A 17,638-nucleotide genomic window follows, 5' to 3' on the forward strand; every position below is an offset into this window, starting at 1 on the left:
AGCACACTCTCAGTCTAGATGTCTGCTAGGGTATGCAAAAGGCAGAGTAGCATCTTCTGCTCTCCTTTTTGACTGTTACAGAACAGGCCAGATGTAACAAGGAATCTGAGGTAAGAATACACGATACATGTGGAAGCGGTGTGATTACTGTGAGACACAGTATATCCTTTATGCTTTGAGTTCATAGTTATTTCCGGTAACTCACTAGAGGTAGCCTGCACCTAGAGTAACTTAGATAAGGATTAGGAAACAGTAGTATTAATGTTAAAGGTCAGACCCAGAGACATCTGCTAAGCAATAATGCTTAAAGATGACCATTAATACTAAATATGCACAAGAATATAAGGACTGGGGAGACCAAGCTGTCCTTTGGTTGATATTACCATTACAGAAAACAAAATACTCCATTAGTCAGGTAAGAGAGAGTAATGAAATCTGCAAAAACTGAAAAACTTTCTGCAGGACAAATCAGTGTTCTCTCTGAGCTTTTCTTGATCATAAATCATATCCACATGGTTACCTAGTATAAGATGAATGCTGTATTTAACTAAGGACTGAAGAACTCCCCCGCCCATCAAGCATTAGATCACACATCCCTCTGTTAATACGGAGGAACAAAACTCCGGAGAAGTTCTACTGAGTGCTGAGTCACTTTGTTACAAATTTTGGTCATAGTGTTGCTGTACAACCTCAAGGTGTACTTTGAGTTCCAGCAGAGATTTGAGATGTAAGATCCAGATTCCACTGGGAGTTGAGGAAGAGATCTAAATTACCTTTTGAAAATTACTACAGTTTCCCCCAAAATCTACAAGGATCCTCCAAAGAAACAGAGGCTGTGCTCTAACCAAGGCAGCGACACAGTTTTACACACATCAGAATAGTCACTGAAGTAATTAAAGACTGTCTTTTGCCTAAGTGACCCTGGTAGATAGATCTTTAACAAATAGTTTGGCATAGACAGGGCAGGAAAGAAACTTTTGGATCAACCCTGATGAACGCACAGATCTTCTTGTCCATACCCTTACTGCCAAACTTTTAGCCAGAAAATTCATAACTGTGACGTGACCACAGACCACGGAAGTACGAAATAGTCATTTTCTCACAGAAACTCACCGATGTTGCTTCTTAGTAGGTGTCTCATTCTCTGTCATCTCTGGCATGGTTTCGGAGAAGAGAGCCTGAGGAAAAATCATGGAAGGAATTAACAACTCCTGCACTTTTCTGAATTCTTAGTCCTTGACATTTTCACGGCTTTGCCTTGGACCACAAGGACAGGGCCCTACTACAGTGCAGGCACAAGTCCATCCCCTTGAGTCACAGCAGTTGATTTTGTGGCATTAAAAAGTAAGCACGTTACCTATCGGGATGTTTTGTAAAACCCCTCTGCAATGAACTGGTTTCCATCTCCTCAATTACTTTAAATATAAAAACTTTTACAGTCCCAACCACTTTAAGCAAACAAGAAGAGTATATGACTGCTTTTCAAATGGGAGGAGGAACAGCTGAATTCCCTCTTACCAGCCCTGCCTCACTGAATCTGCACTCAGTTTCCAGTTTGAAATAAAGCATGAATGCTAAGCAAAGCTACGAGTTCTACAAAGCAAAGTTCTACAAATTTAGAGTGCTCTTAATGCAGCAGATTATGAAACTTACTTGCTATTAAATTACTGTACAGATAAAAATAACCCAAAATGACATCCCTACGATCTCAGATACGTAAAATTCAGTTAAAATTAAATTATGAAATGAAGTTAGACATAACAGCCTAATAAACTGCACCTAACTTGTCCTCATCTTGAACAGACTGGTGGCCTGTATTTAGACAAACAAAATCATTATAAAAACACACAAAAGATGAGATTAAGTCAATGATGGCTGAGCACCCATCTACCAGAGAAATGAATTTTAGAGAGCAAGTGACACAAGTACTCTGTAGATGACAACAGGAAAAGATAGATCTGGTTTTTGATATGTCTGAGCTCTGTATTTACCGTCACAGTTCCATTCACTCTCTCACCAACCAATCTGTTATTGCAATTCTTCCCATGGGCCCTCAAAACTCCCAGTGGCTTCACCTTTCCCTGGCTCCTCCTGGAAAGCTCACTGGCTTCTTTTAACAGGTTTCATGTCTTTAGGGTATTTTTTTGTCTGTTTGTTTGGACTGCAAGGAAGTGGGGGTGGTTTATAATACAACTTTATAAACACCAAGCAGTTCTTAATGTAAACTGAGCCTACCACTACTGGCACTGACATCAAAAACAAACCCCCAAAATAGTATCCTTACAAACCAGAAAGCCAGACACCTATGGAGCTCCCAAAGCACCGAAGCATGCACTTCACAAAGTGCTCTGCGCACGCACCTGCCTGTGTGTGTCAAACTAACAGAAATAATCTGTATCGTACCAGAAATTAATTCAGATACTGCTATTCAGCATTTATACTCCAGAAGTTAATTGAATGTAGTGCATTCAGTAAACATTAGAGGAGGAGAAACATTAGGGCTGATGCTGTTTACCACTCTAATTTGGAAGAACGTTCTCTGTTCCAGGGAAGGCTTGGGAGATGTTGGCAAACCAAGGAATAAAGCAAACAAGAAACAACCTATGAATAGATCCAATTCAGGGAACTCAAAGTGCCTGAAGATTTCAGGAACATAATTCAACTCCACCTACGCAACAGTGTTCACACCATCACAGAATTGGACACAGTCCTCTCTGAGATGAGTTACAGCATTCCCTTGCCTCACAGGGTGTTACACACAGCCACCACAGCCCTCTCCAGCCCAGCAATGGGAGCACATCACTTTCTATTTATATCCCTCCACAGATTTTGCTTTCTCCGTGCTCACTGATCATCCCCTGCATAAACTGTGAAAACACCTGACAGAGTTAAGTCTTTTACTATGAGAGAAAGCAGTGGTGCAACTTTAACACTTCCATGCATGCTCTTAAAAACAAGATTTCTTCTCCTTTGAATCCCATCAGCTTACTTCACTAACAAATTCATTTGAGTTTATATGTAGTAAGATTAATCCAAGTTAGTAAAAACTCACAACTCTGACAGCCAGGAAAGTCAGTTTCCCACCCAAGGCATCTGTAACTTATCCCTCCTGTGTACAGCTGGTGATGGTCACTGATTCTAGCTGCACCAGGTGATGCTGAAGGGGTTAGCTGGGAGACTTTAGCAGATGAGCAATTCTGATAATAATAATAAAAAAATAACAGCTGGTTAGAGCCCAGCCATCTTGGACGCTGTTGGTAACCAGAGAGATGTTCAGGTGTACACAGTGACTGAGGCCAGCACATCTCCCTTCAGCAGAGTTTCCAGCGTGCCAGAGCAGCCCAGCAGAATCTGTATCCATTAAGGCTACCAGCAGAGACAGGAGAAGCAGAGCAGCTGCCTGGTGACACTACACTCGTGTATCTATCACTGAGGCAGCACCTCGTGTAGCAGGTAAAATAACTACCCAAGGGGGCAAAGAGGTCATTGAATTTAGTGTGTACAGTACAGTTTCTGTTCTGGTAAAGCAAAGCTCCCACACATGCTTAGTAAAAGGAAGATGCTGGATTGTATCGTGTGGCAGTCACACACCTTGCTTCTTGATTTCTGCACCACCTATAAAGACAGAGCTGCTGTGTCTGCTACTGGGCATTATGAGACAAATTTTCCAGCATAGCAAATATGCTGGAAAACAGAGCAAAAAGATAAAAGAGGTCTTAGTTTGGTGAACATAGCATTTTTGAAAGACTAATGTATTCACCAAGCAACCGTATGTTTTTAACCTTTCAAATTTATACAGCTCGAGAACCAAAGGACTATTTCTGTACTGCAGTGTATTTAAGGTACAAAGTGTTAATGTGGGTTAGATGGCCAGCTACCAAGCAGGGCTAGAGATAAATCACAACTGTGTGAAGGTAAGGAAGGGTGTAAAAAAGCACCCACCCACAAATCCCCTTCCCCAGAAGAGACACTGCTGTTGTGAGTCCAGCTGCACAGTCCAGAACACACTCACAACCCCATCCTCCCCCTGCCCTAAGTCAGAACACCCACTCCTTGAGTTCTCTATACTCCTATATTTCAGCTTCTTCTGTGTCCACTCAGAAAAGTTCTTTTTCTTAACAGCAGGCATCCCTATCTCCCAAAGTCCTGCTATATACAATATTCCAATTGCCTTATTTCTTCCTGCTGAAATGATTCGGCAATTCATTGTACATAGCACTCTGGAAGGTAGGTAGACAAGGCCTTAATGAAAATTTGTGCTGTAATTAATTAACACAGTTTCTAACCATTTTTTGATCCTGAAAAAGATTAGATCTTTATTACGTGTCAAAGACCCCACTTCTTTCTTCCTCCTCTGCCCTTTCTTTAAATTATGTCAGTAGGCTTCTTCCAAGTGATGCTGTTCCCTGCATATTTCAAGCCATTTGCTGCCACACTGAGTGTATAAGCCTCACAAATGTAAACTTAAAGTCTGTACTTGATATGATTCAGTTCCACTGGGATCTGCAGCCCATTTCCTATAGGATACATGGCACAGGAATGCCGTGACTGTTACCCTAATTTCACTTTACTGTGGAATTACTTCAGGTGAAGTTTTTCAATTGACCACTCAACCAATGCTCCCACTTTTGTGACAGCAATAAGAAAAAGCAAGGCTGTACACTACCTAATTAACCAATTAGTTTATTTTGAGCTCCACTGAAAAGAGGTGGTTAAATTTATTAAACAACACTTGTATAAAACTCTGGGCTTTCTACTGATTGATTGTACCATGAGAAATATGGTGAACTGAAGTTGTTTTTTCCTGTTCTTATTCTGTAAGGACAGAAACCTTTGCATTTCACTTGACACTCCATGAAACAGCTCAAGCTGGCAATACCAGGGAGGAGGAATTCTTAAGGGCTGCTGAAAATATGGGCTTTGTGAATTAAAAAGGAAATAAAAATACCGCCTAGGCAGAGATTTCTGAGAGCTGATGAAAGTTTACACTCTCCATTTCTCCCCCTCAGCTGTTGTATGACCAGAACTTTGACAGTGGGTTTCCCTTTACTTCTTCTGCATCAGGTATTGCTTCTCCATGGCAAGATCCCTTCACAGATTCTCCAAAGCAGAGGACATGTATTTGCCTCATAAACTCAGAGACAAATGTATTTTACCTTCACTCATGAAATATGCTCACTTAACTCAGCTGAATGTCACCTGCAGAGAAACTGTAGCAAAATCCAAATTCTTAAAACAGATGAAGAAGCAGCAACTCATCATTTATATTTACTCACTACCAAGCTTCCCTCAAGCTTTATGCAGTTAACAGCTTTCACATTGTCAACCTAAAATATTGATTTTAAGTGTGATGTCATCCTCAGAAATTAAAGAATGTTTCGTGTTCTGAAGATTTAACATACTTTAATCTCTTCTATAGTTCTGAAACACAGGGTATAAAACTTAAAACCGATTTGTTTAAACATCTTTTTGTCTACCACCCATCTTTCCAGCTATTATTCAGCAAATTTTATGAAATCTCTTCTTCAAAACATGCACTCAGCAAATATAAGAAAAAGGAAATTTTTATTATTTTATTTGGCATTATTTTTTCAGTCCTTATTTAGAAATTGTTTCCAAACTTGATATTCATTTTAAAAAAGAAAATAATTGTTCCAATCTGTTATCTTTGGCTGTACAAGGCAATCTTCCTCAAATTAGCAAAGCCATTCCATTTTTCTGCATCAGGCAGAAAGAATCTTTTTTATATGCAACGACACATATTCTGCAAACCCACCAGCAGAGCAAATCTTTCTTTCTCTTAATATCCTTCAGCAAGCTTATGCTGTTACACTGCTGCAGTCTCACAGTTCTTACTGGTTTTGGATACCTCATGTAGTTAGCCTTAATGCAGAGCTAAGATCAATTCCAAGGCATAGACAAGAACTACTCAAATGCTTTTTTCCTGAGACTGAGTTTCTTCATCCAAGCAACTGCTGGAGCTCACTTCTCCAATCTTCCATGCACGTTTTAGAACAAGGCCAGCTTTACTCAGGGACTTAATCCAAGCTTTTAATGACAAGCAAGCTGCCCTTGAGATCAAGAGACAATTTACTGCCCTTTCTTTTTTCCCCCTTGGAAGGGTTCTATTCTAATTTTATATTTACCTAATAAAATGACTGCAGGAAACACAACTCAAAGCTCACCTTTGTGATTGTTACCTGTGTGAATTAACTGCTGTGGCCTGTCAAAGCAACCTGGTAAGACTATCATGCAGGAGAATGAAAAAGGCTATTTCTCCTGATAGGATGAAAAAAAACCAAAAACCAACCTATCAGTTTGGTTTCAGAAGAAAATGAGATTTCCCTCTTCCTGTGTCCCTTAATCCGCTCTCTCCCCACAGCTGGGCCCACTGCCTGAGCTCAAAGAGATGAAGTTCCCAGGTGTTTACAAAAGCCTGGGAGTGAGCAGAGGAGGAGGAGTGAGGTCAGGTAAGGGACTGGACAGGGCTGTGTCTGTGACCAGCTCTGCAGCACGGATGTGCTGGCTGACCAGCTGGCTCAGAGGGCACTGCCACCTTGTGCTGAGGAAGACAGTCCTGATGCAAACCAGCTGAGAGTTTCCCAGGCCAACCAAACTCCTCCCAGAGCTTCTGCAAAAGTTAAGGAAAGAAAACCAAAGCCAGTAAGCTAAAACTTGTTACACGGGGCAACTTTTTTTTTTTTTAAGGTGCTTGCAAACAACAGATAGCAAAAACCCCAAACTTCACTGTTTTTAGATATTTTTACTCTGCCTCTTTTGTTTGTATTATCTAAACTCAAATACATTAGTGGTTTTCCTCCTGCCGACTTAAAGCAATAAAGTTTTAGTAAGGCTCTTATATAAGAACATGCAAGAGAACTGGAAAGAAAATGTTCGGGTGTTCTTTTGGGTTTTTTTGTAATAGCATTGGAAGAAGAGAAAGGCTAATTACACACAGGTGATATTCAGGTGATATGCAGTTTCAGGACAGCACAGGTGTAGGGTCATTCTGAGAAATCCTGACCAGATCTGCTTAAGAAAACTTCATAAGGAAAAAAAAAAAAAAAAACAAACCAAAAACCCACAAAAAACTTTCCTGTTAATCACCTGAAGATGCACCTCTCATATTTATTCTTTTCTGCCTACTGTTGTTCTCTCCCAAGTCTACATAAGTACAGCATCATTTCTTTTTATATCTTAGAGGAGGGGCAGAGAGGGAGCTCAAGTCCACGGAACCAAGTCTCTAACTCACTAAGAGGTATCTCCAGACATTTTGCACCCAGACGAGAGCTGCTGCCACCCTCGCACATTGTGCAGGTGATCTTGGTAGTGCAAACAAACTGAAGTGCACACAGTGCAAGTAAAGGAAGGTGCCTGCCGGAACTCTCTCCTGTGGTCTGGAGCAATTGTTATAGGGAAGCAGGCATTTGGGAACTAAAGAGCTGTCATTAGGCAACCAGTGCACAAGCCAGAATCACAAAGACCAGACACCCTTAAGTGTGTCTTCAGCTACTTTAGATCAAAATAAGGAGAACACCACTCTTTTCTTTAGGAAATCAAACAGAAATGACCAGGGCAATCCTCCTGTTCCCCTGTTCTCCATGTATTGTGCTGAGATTCACAAGTCACCTTATACCAATATCACAAAGGAAGCGAGGAAGTGTGAGAAATGTCTCTATGTTGCAAGACAGTGCTCATCTCCCTGGCTTCCAATGCACAATGATCTGTGGGGCACTTCAAAACACAAAATGAATTTCAGAGGGAAGACAGACACCTAATTATGCTGCTCACAAAGGAGCCACAAGTGTGTTTTGATGGTGAAAGCTAAGTGGATGCGAAGTGAATTGCAGGCAAGCTCCTCACAGAGGTCATCACCTCTGTGTGGGCTGGGTTACCTGTACCAGATGGCGAAGGTTGCCAGCACCAGGCTGAGAGTGCTCTTCCACTCACTCCTGTGCAAGAGCAGCTGCTGGTGAGCCCAGCCTTGCAGCAGCACGTTACCTAAAGAACAAGTGTCTCTTTTCCTGAAGAAAGCTGAAACATAGAAGTCATCGTGGTCTCCAAATACTGCGACCAAGATGGTTATTTATAACTTGGGAATCCATCCATATGTGAAAGCTGTATTTGAAACACTGAAGACTGACTGGACACATGTAGGAGCTGTAAGTAAGAGTCACAAAATGGTTTGGGTTGGAAGAAAACTTAAAAATCATCTCATTCCAACCCCTGAGCCATGGGCAGGCGCACATCCCACTAGACCAGGTTACTCAAAACCTCATCCAGCCTGGCTTTAAACACTTCCAGGGATAGGGCATCTGCAGCTTCCCTGGGCAACCTGTTCCAGCGAGAGCCAGTCCAAATGTGCTTTCTCATGTGACCTTGTGTACAAGTGAAATCTCCATCCAAAGAGCAGTACCTCGTCACAGAACCAACTTAGAATTACAACATAAAAACATTCATTTTGGCTACAGTGATTTAGCCAGAGCAGTATCCTTTGCTTCACTGCTTTGGTTTTAAGCTGAGCTCTTTTGGTTCTGCAGCTACAAAGGATCCTCACGCAGGCTGTTTATAAAACCGCATACGGTCCCGAGGAGGTATCAAGGCATTTTCTGACACTTGCCAAACTGCTTTGCTGCTCTCTCCTGAGGACTCTAACTAACAAGCAGTGCAAAATAGCCCAGAACCGAAACATTCAGGGCATCCAAAGAGTTTATGTGTCAAATTTTTTAATTCATCTTTGCAGATATGAGTCATTCAGTATAAAGGATTACACAGACAAGTTCTTCAATATTTTATAGGCTTGGGGTTTGAGAAATCTGACACAAACTAAGAACTCATCAAAGGTTCGTAATATAGGAAGCAACATTCTATGGGCCTGCACTACAAAGTTCCACTACAACATGCAGAAGAGATCAATCCTGAAATTGTGTTACAAACACTTCCCTTCCAGAGCTAGGGGATTTCCCAATGAATCTTGATGGGGCCAAAGGCAAAAAGTGGCTGAGGTAGAAGGTACCATAAAACAGAAATTCAGTTTTGATGTATAAGCTCATTAAACCAACTCACTAACAACACTTCAATGAGCTTTCAGAAACAAGCACACACACATTCTGCCCCCAAACCCAAGAAAACCAAACAAAACCTCCACAACTTTGCAACATACATTTCATAGACAGACTATTCACAAAAGGTTTGAGTAGACAGAAGGTGGCTCGTTCTCCTTCACACCCTAAATGCAATTACGCATTTGCTTTTCGGAGGTTTCTTCCTTGGACCCACGAAGTGGGTGCACTGGGCAATTACTTTGGTTCCAGGAATAAAGGACTCATCTTGCAATCTGGATGTTTGACAGTTTGGAATAATACTGGCAGGGATAAAGCTGCACATTATTTTAATTATATTTAACAGAGAGGTCCAAACTGAAGTTATCTGAGCCCAGATGACCAGAGAAAGCAAGCATACTTTGTTAACACTTTCAAAGAGGAAATTTAAAATCAAAATTAATGCACGTTAGACACAAGAAAATGCAACTACTAGGTGCAAATCCATAGAAAACCTGAATTCAATAATCCCACTACTTTAGGAAGTACTTATTTAGCTTAGGAGAATTACTGTACATGAGCTACCCGGGGTGATTAAGTAGTTCTGAAAGCATTAGGAAAAGCAAATAAGACTACAGTAGGAATTTAGTACTGACAATGGAGAAGAAACTAAAACCAGATTTCCAAGTTACTACTTTGCATAGGTCTGAAAGGAATGGATAAAGGGGACAGACTGATACCACGATCCTGCAAGTTTTACTTCATTAAAAAACCATTCTATAAAATGAAAATGCCTTACCTCTACTCTACCTTCTTCTTCTATAACTGTGTGAAATCACTTCCCTATTGCCACCTAAGACTGACTTGGCAAAAAGACCATTAAGTGAAACTAGGAGTGGGAGAACTCCACTGAATTCCTTAGCAAGGGATAGCTCACACACTTAATATTTCCACACTGGGAAACACAGGGTCTTCCCATTCCTGCCCAGAATAAATGAGAAAAGCCACAAAGTAAGGTGGACTGTAAAGCCTCTTGAGACAATTCACAGATGGGATTCTCCCTGAGCCTCCTCTTCTCCAGGGTGAACAATCACAGACACCTTGGCCTCTCAAGACAAGAGATGCTCCCCTACCTTAATTGTCTTTGTGGCCTTTCAGCGCACTCTCTACAGAACATCCATGTCCTTCTTGTGCTGGGGAACCTAAACCTCAGCACAGGATGCCAGGAGTGGTCTCACTAGTGCCAAGTGCAGTGGAAGGATCACCTCCCTCAGCTTGCTGGCGCTCCTGTATCGAATGGAACCCATTTGCCACAAGGACACTTTGTTGGTTCACCTTCAGCTGTGTGCCCACCAGGTCCTTTTCTGCCAAGGTGCTTTCCAGCTGCGTGGCCCCCACCATATGTTGATGGATTGACTTGTTCTTCCCCAAGTGCAGGATTTTGCCCTTGTTGACTGCACAAAATTCCTGTCAGCCCATTTCTCCTAGCAATAATGGGAAAATCCTTGAGATGGTTATCTTCCCCAATTGTCCCAACTCCTTCAAAATAACGCTGAGAGATGTAGCCTCTCCCCTGGTTCACTGGCACTCCTCACCCAGGAGGCCAGAGGAGAACACGACTTCAAATTAAAATTTACTTTGCAAAAGGATCACAGAGACACCCCACAATCCCAAGTAAGTACACTGAAACAACAAGATTGCTTCTCATGGTGGCAGTGCTGGCTTAATGCTCGTGAAACTATGACCCAAGATGATGCCAAAACTAGCTAAACTTCTCCAATTACATGAGAAGTCCCAGAATTTCCAGCAGGTGAGAGACTTACATGGAAGGAGGGATTTAAGTTATAGATGCATAATACTTGCACATTTCTGAATTAAAGCACCTCTGAATATTGGGGGTACTCCAACAGTGAAAAATTTATGTTCCTTGTTGCTGATTTGGAGCACCATTTTACTGCTGGAGTAAATGAGCAAGAAGAGCTGTAGCATGAAGCTTTGCACAAGAACTGTGTTCAATTTCTAGCTAACAGCTTCACTGATGCATGAAAGCAAAGCAGAGTCCAGCCTCAAAGGTTGAAGGCTGGCATGAAATTAAGTGTCCCTGAAGCCATCCACATTACAGACTACAGATGTAGGCAGACACCCCTAATGGACAATACTATTTTCACTTAAACTTCAGTTACTTGAAGAATAAACAAGTCTTTAAGCTCTCCTCTCCCCATAAAACCCTTACACTGCTAGTAAGTGTGTCAGCAGGCTAATGGACATTTTCTATAATCTTTTCATGGCACTGCCCACCACACCAAAAGCTGGAAAAATGGATCATAGGTTCTGAGGAACCTGGATTTACACCTAAAAGTTAATAGCTCCATACTTGGATCATTCCAACCTCACTAGAGATGGACCACAAAGAAGCCACTCAGGTATCAGAATACCAGCATGACTGAGATGTGCTTTCAGATGGAGCTGATTTCAATAAATGGTTTTCACATTGGTCAGCTAACCTGGCAGAAGTTCAGGTAACTGAGTGAGAAAAGCACTTGTTACCAGGAAGCACCAAACATTTTTAGCAGCCTAGTCCTTTCTTCTTACCTGAATCACAATGGCACCCAGCGTGGCTGATGTAAGAGATTGCTATCAGTAAGTCATGGTTGCAAAAGTAACTCATTCACCTTAGAGCACTAAAGCCATAGCTTTTCATACAGGAAACAAACCCAGTTTACCCATAATTTGTCAATCTTGGGCACACAGCAGAACCACTTACTCTAAGTGCTTTGTTTTGTCTTTGTACTTTGGTTTGTTGCCTTACCAGGGTAGTGCTTACTCTAAGCATGACAACAGCAGTACACTGGTCAGGTAGCAAATCAAAGTACACTTTGGACACATTATATCCACACATAAAGCTGGAACTGTATTTTAAACAGCAAGTTAGGTCAGCATTACATAAACTGGGCACTGCACAACATTTCTTAATCAAGGAGTTGAGACCTTTACACATTTTACTGTAATCTGAAATAACCTGAACACTGCTTGAACACACCCCCCCCCCCCCCATTAAAACCGAATACATATCACAGCCCAGAGTTTCAGATGAGACAGTTTTCAATTAAATAACACAACTGAGCCATGTCCCTGATGAAAATGCCAGCAAAGCTGTGCATACAACCCAGGTTTTTAAATGAAAATGAATGTGTATATGTGTGCAGGCATACCACCTAACAGCTTTAATGTTCCTGATCTTTTCATAACAACTCTGGTTATAAATCTCAGGGCTCTGAAGAAGTGTACTTGCCTCCAGCCTGATGGATTGTCTGTCCACAGCATTGCCAGTCATTTTATAATTCTTCACCTCAGTTGTGTTTGTGAATCCTTTAATCAAATTAAATCCCTCAGGAACACATCTTACTATTTTGAAAGGTATCACTGCCCTTCAAAGCGCCATAGACTTTGTGGTACTTTCCACAATTTCTCGCGGCACAACCAACCATGATTCATTGGGAAGCCCTTCATATCAAATGCTATGCTTCTTATACCTCCCCCCAGCCAGGTGTCACTTACAAAGTTATTTTTTATTTTTAAGACCTTAAAAAGAACTACTGTACAAAAATTAAACTACCTAATGGCTCTTGTCAAACCAGCATGTCCCAGCCCTTGACTTCCTCACATGTCTGTTTCTTTCTCTCAGCATCCAGCTTCAACTCATACATGTATTAATTCAGATCCAAGTGGGACACAACTGGTACAATATCAAGGCATTTTGCAAATTAAAAGTGTGCCTAAATATTTGAAATGCACCATCCCCAATGTCTCTGTAGCCCAATTCATTATACCTCAATATGTGGAAGCCAAATGTGTTCTTACAGCTTCAGCACGTGGGGAGAAACCATCAACAACTGAACGATGCTCAAAAAAGTACCTCTGTAACTCCGCTGCCTAAAAAGAGTCAGGAGCATCCCCTACATTCACCTAAGAAGAGCTGAGGTGAAAAACAGCCGGAGCAGCTCAGCTAGTAGAACACATTCACAGAATCTTTGCCTTCTTGCTCCCAAGATGTCTTTGACATTTCAGAATAGAGCTAAGCTTCAGCTGCAAACAGGAGTGCGCAATGCACACAGCAGGTGTGGGCCAGGCACATGTCACAGGGTCACTCGAGTGACAGTCAGTTCAGTCTGTCCCTGGCCAGCTCCTCAGAACACTACTTGAAACACCAGGAATCAAAGCAGCAAAGCCACTATCAAAAACTTACATCCTAATTATCTCTTTGCAGCTGTCAGACTCCTCCAGGATCCACCACCATTTTTCATCTACTCCATTAAAATCTTCCCATGTATCCATAACCTAAGAGAATAAGTAAGTCTCTAAGGGAATAAGTAATTTGCAAACACTTGAAAATCTGCAATGTTCTTGTACTGTTCCACATACCTGACATGATATTTTGAATACAAGCACCTTAAAAATCATGCTCATTACACGATCATTTTTCTAAGCTTATTTCCCATTCAGGGGCAGACAAACTTTCAGTTGTCAAATGTATTTAACCCCAAAATGTACCTATGAGTTATTGTTATGGCACTAACTGAAAATCAAAAACTGAAAGTCGTAAATCTTTATAATAGTAAGTATTTACTCATAGGAAGTTTATTCCTTCCCATCTGTCTGATTACTGCACACAATTCACGAGCAACAAACAGGGCTCTGCAGTTGGTTAAAGTGCTACATAACACAATCCTATCAATAAGATAGCCCCAGTGACTTGTATATTAAAAGTAAAGCTAAAATCATGCCTCTAAAACAAGCTGTTAAATTACCTGACTTCTGGATGCTTAACTGTGCCATCATTATCTCTGCTAGAAGTACTTAATAATTGCACGCCTAGATGAAGTCTAATAGAAGTCCGAGCTATTATGTGAAAAACAAAAAACACAGTTTTGTGATTTTTGTACCGATGGACAGAAATTCAACACAACACTGTTCCCGTTTTCTTCGCCTTATTTCCAGTTTTTCCCTACAGACTTTGCAGGACCACGGGCATCATGTGCCACAGCTGTATCTAACCATAGCTATGTCAGTGGACTCAGTTCATTTGTGCTGTCACAGGGAGTTGCAATTTTAGGTGCCCTGCCCTCAGTGTGAGCAGTAACTGTGAGCTGCAGACACTTCTGCGCTTGTCAATGTTGATTTCCAAGAAAACGAAGCCTTCCAACTCGTTAAAGCCTCTGCTGCTGGCAAATTTGACTGAAATTGGCCAGAGAGCTAAAATTAACAAGCAGAGAAGGAACAGACAGACACATCCATCAGACTTCCTCAGGAGACCAAGCTTATAACACGCCCAACGAGAAACGCTAGCTAGGAGTGACCGAATTCCCAGTAAAAAAGCTGTCCCTGTAGGCACATCATCCTCGGCAGCGGGCTGGCTTCCCGCGGGGGTGTCACTCCACACCAGCACACCCCGCACCCCGGAGCGAGCCGAGGAGGTGCCCGGCTGAGGCGCAGTGCCCACCTCTGGCCGCCTCCGAAGCAAACTCCCTGAACGGCCACTCACGCCCGATGGTCCCTCAGCACCAAGCCCGCAAAGCGGTGCGAACCCGCCGCTCCCCCGACCCTGCCTGCCCCCGCAGCCGCACAGCTCCGGGGGCGCAGAGCCCGGGCACCGCCGCCGAGCCGCGACCGCCCGGGGCCCGCGCCGCCAAGGGCCGCCCGCGCTCTGCGGCCGCGCTCCGGCCCGTCCCGGCCCCGCAGCCCCTGCCCGGGCACACCTGGGCCGGACAAAGGGGCACCGGCCCCACCGGCGTCCCGGGGCCAGCGCGGCCCCGGCCCCGCGCGACGCGCCGGCCCCGCTGCCGCGCCCGCTCCGGGTCCCTCTCCTCCCGCTGCCGCTCCCGTCCCCGGTCCCGCCGCCGGCACTCACGGTCGGGCCGGGCGCGCTGCGCGGCGGCCCCAGCGCCGGGACCATCCTCCGCCGGGCGGACACCCCGCGCCAGCCCCGCCGCCGCCTCCGCGCCGCTGCCCGCCCGCGCAGCCCACCCTGCTGCTCTCTCCGCAGCCAATCGCCGGGCGCGGGGCCGGCCCTCGCCGCCAATCAACGAGGGTCGGGCCCGAGAGGGCGTCGCTCGCCCTCAACTGGGCGGGGCGAAGCGGACGAGGGCCAATCGCCGCCACAAACATTGGCGGAGCGAGCCAATCAGAGGGCGGCGAGGGAGAGACCGGCGTCAACAAGGTAAGGTGGCCGAAACAGGAACTGGCGGGGAGCGGCGTCCCGGGCGGCCAATGAGCGCAGCGGGAAGAGGCGCGCGGAGGGGCGGGCGGCAGCTCTTAAAGGGGCAGCGGCCGCTCGGGGACGGGGAGGGATGCGGCGTTGGGTCGGTTCTGCGCGGCATCATCGGCACCGGGGAAAGGACCGTGTGTGAGACAGGACCGCGTGTTAGTTTGTGTGCCCTGCTGTCACTTGAAACGACCCAGTCCTGCCAGGGCGAGGATCACCCGAGCGCTGCCCTTCGCCGACCTCAGCCGCGGGGCACATGAGATCTCCGCAGTGTAAAACAGCGTTCACGCACTGAACTGCTGCCCCGCGCCCTCGGCAATCGGCGTCCTGGAACGGAGTGGAGAGCAAGGATAAAGGCCGACTAAAGATTTGCCACATGGAGCCCAGCCACGTCCTGTGACTGTTCTGTGCTGTGACGGATGCTTAATAGACATTTTTCTTTATCACACGCTCTGCTCACGCTTTTCTGGGGAAGAAGGCACTCCATCCATCTTCCTCATGAACAGAATAAATAGAGTTTAAGAAAAGTGTTGTTTTAGCCACGAAATGAGGGGCTGTGGATCATTAAGAACTCCCCACTAGCCCACTTTTTACTTCCTGCTAATGCCAAATACACTTAGCATCCATAATAAGGCAGCTTCCCAGTTCCAGCCTCCACCGCATCCCTGAGAAAGCATCTTGTATCCATATGCCTTCTTACAATAGAATAGAGCAGGGACAAGTTTCTGGAGCAGTGTCCAAGAACTCTTCTGTTGCTGAAATGAGTCATAGCAGCAATCAGATGTTAAACAACCCAAACCATTTGATTTTGAATAGCTGCCACTTGCAAAATAACTTTGCAGCTGATATTAAGTGAAAAGCTCATTTGTGAGCTGTGAAGAAAATTGGGGCCCTAGCTGGTTTTGCAGAGGAATTCTAACGTTACTATAAATACCAGCTGGAAAGTGTAAAGTAGGAATGTAAATGCACTTTTTCGCTTTTCATCATCTTTGGTGCTGATATGACACAACCGAACTGGAAGACAAGCGAAATCTGAAATACCACTGCTCCATCAATTTATCCCAATACAAACTGAGGGACGAGGTTTCTCTTCTAAAGGGTAGCGTGCTTTTTTTGGTGAAGTTTTTCTCTAAATAGGCACCCCCCGTCCAAAGCAGCAAAACCAAGTTTACCTTCTGACACTCCTATTGGGCTCTATAGTGCGTTTGAACTCATAAATGATCAATACCAGTGCAGGGTTAAATATCTGAAATACTGTGGCAACAATCCAGCAGCAGGCAAAAGTCCACAGGTGAAATCACATACAACAGGAACCTGCAATGTATCACTAGCCTGTTTCTCTTGGAGAACATAAATTTACAATTATATGGCAAGATTGTTAAAAGAAAACAAACAGCTTTTGTACAAATACCTGGAAGAAAAGCTTTACATTGATTAGCTGATTTGCTGTTCTTTTGACAAATGAAAAAGTTTTGCAGCTTGATTGCAAATAGTCTTAACCAAGAACTTGAGTGCAATTTTTTGAACTTTTTTTTTCCTTTAATATAAAATTCTTGGCTGTAGTGCAGATTTGGGTTCAATAATTCAGTGAACAGTACTGGCCTGAGTCTGTATGATGTGATACAGCAGCTGACAGGCAATCAGAACACAGGTCAGTGCATCTTTCCCAGTGCAGGAGTTTCTTGGACTATGGGTCATGTACATTCAAGGGAGTGAAAGAAAGCTGGCAAGTCAGCAGTTTAGAGAGCTTCAGCTGGTGGTGCCACAATGCCTTCAGGCAGAATGGTAGCCAAGCTGAGTGCTTTTACAGTGTTAAAGCCCTGGGGAGGAGGAAAGAAGGCAGAATGAAAAGAGAGGGATAGAGTAACCTTTCCATTATCTGTTTGAATTGATGCCTCTTTAGGGGCAAGAGAAAAGAACATAAGGCGAGTCATCTGTCCCTTACAAAGCATCTGGATTAGATGGGCTGAAGAGATTTATGGTAAGGAAAGTAATACTGCCAGAAGCAGATCACAATGCTCACCTGACAAGATTGGTGTGGTAGATTCTCGAAAGCACTTCACGTAAGAGCTTTTGGACAGGGATTTTTTGAAGTAATCTAAGATACTGCAGGATCAGAGGATAATGTCCTCACAGGGGCTGAGAACTGGTTAAAAGACAGAGCAATCCCAGTGTTCCACATGAAGTAAATGATTGACCATTCACTCACTGGATCCTGGTGTGGTAACTGTTCTTTAAGCAGTTGTACCAGTAACAAGAGATAACAGCACACCTTGAGTGATTACAGAGGTGCCATAAATACCCCAAGTTTTGAATGCAATGAGGGGATTGGGAG

The 17,638-nt window shown here is 43.8% G+C and overlaps 1 protein-coding gene across 2 annotated transcripts in view; it reads right to left on the reverse strand.

Moving 5' to 3' along the window:
* Window positions 1-15,021, reverse strand: part of USF3 (upstream transcription factor family member 3) — a 33,840-nt gene extending 18,819 nt beyond the window's left edge. Inside the window, exons 1-2 of one of the 2 annotated variants that reach the window (XM_040056485.2) lie at window positions 14,950-15,021; window positions 1,114-1,178 (exon numbers count right to left, since the gene is read on the reverse strand). In XM_040056485.2, the coding sequence (XP_039912419.1) occupies window positions 1,114-1,178; window positions 14,950-14,994 (110 nt within the window). In that variant the 5' untranslated portion in view covers window positions 14,995-15,021. Of the gene's footprint in view, window positions 1-1,113; window positions 1,179-2,075; window positions 2,087-14,949 lie in introns of those variants that run through there. The other variant, XM_058419558.1, reaches the window with a different exon arrangement.
* Window positions 15,022-17,638: the final 2,617 nt, after the last annotated feature.

This window comes from Hirundo rustica, chromosome 2 (assembly GCF_015227805.2).
Source record: "Hirundo rustica isolate bHirRus1 chromosome 2, bHirRus1.pri.v3, whole genome shotgun sequence".
Taxonomy (NCBI): Eukaryota; Metazoa; Chordata; class Aves; order Passeriformes; family Hirundinidae; genus Hirundo; species Hirundo rustica.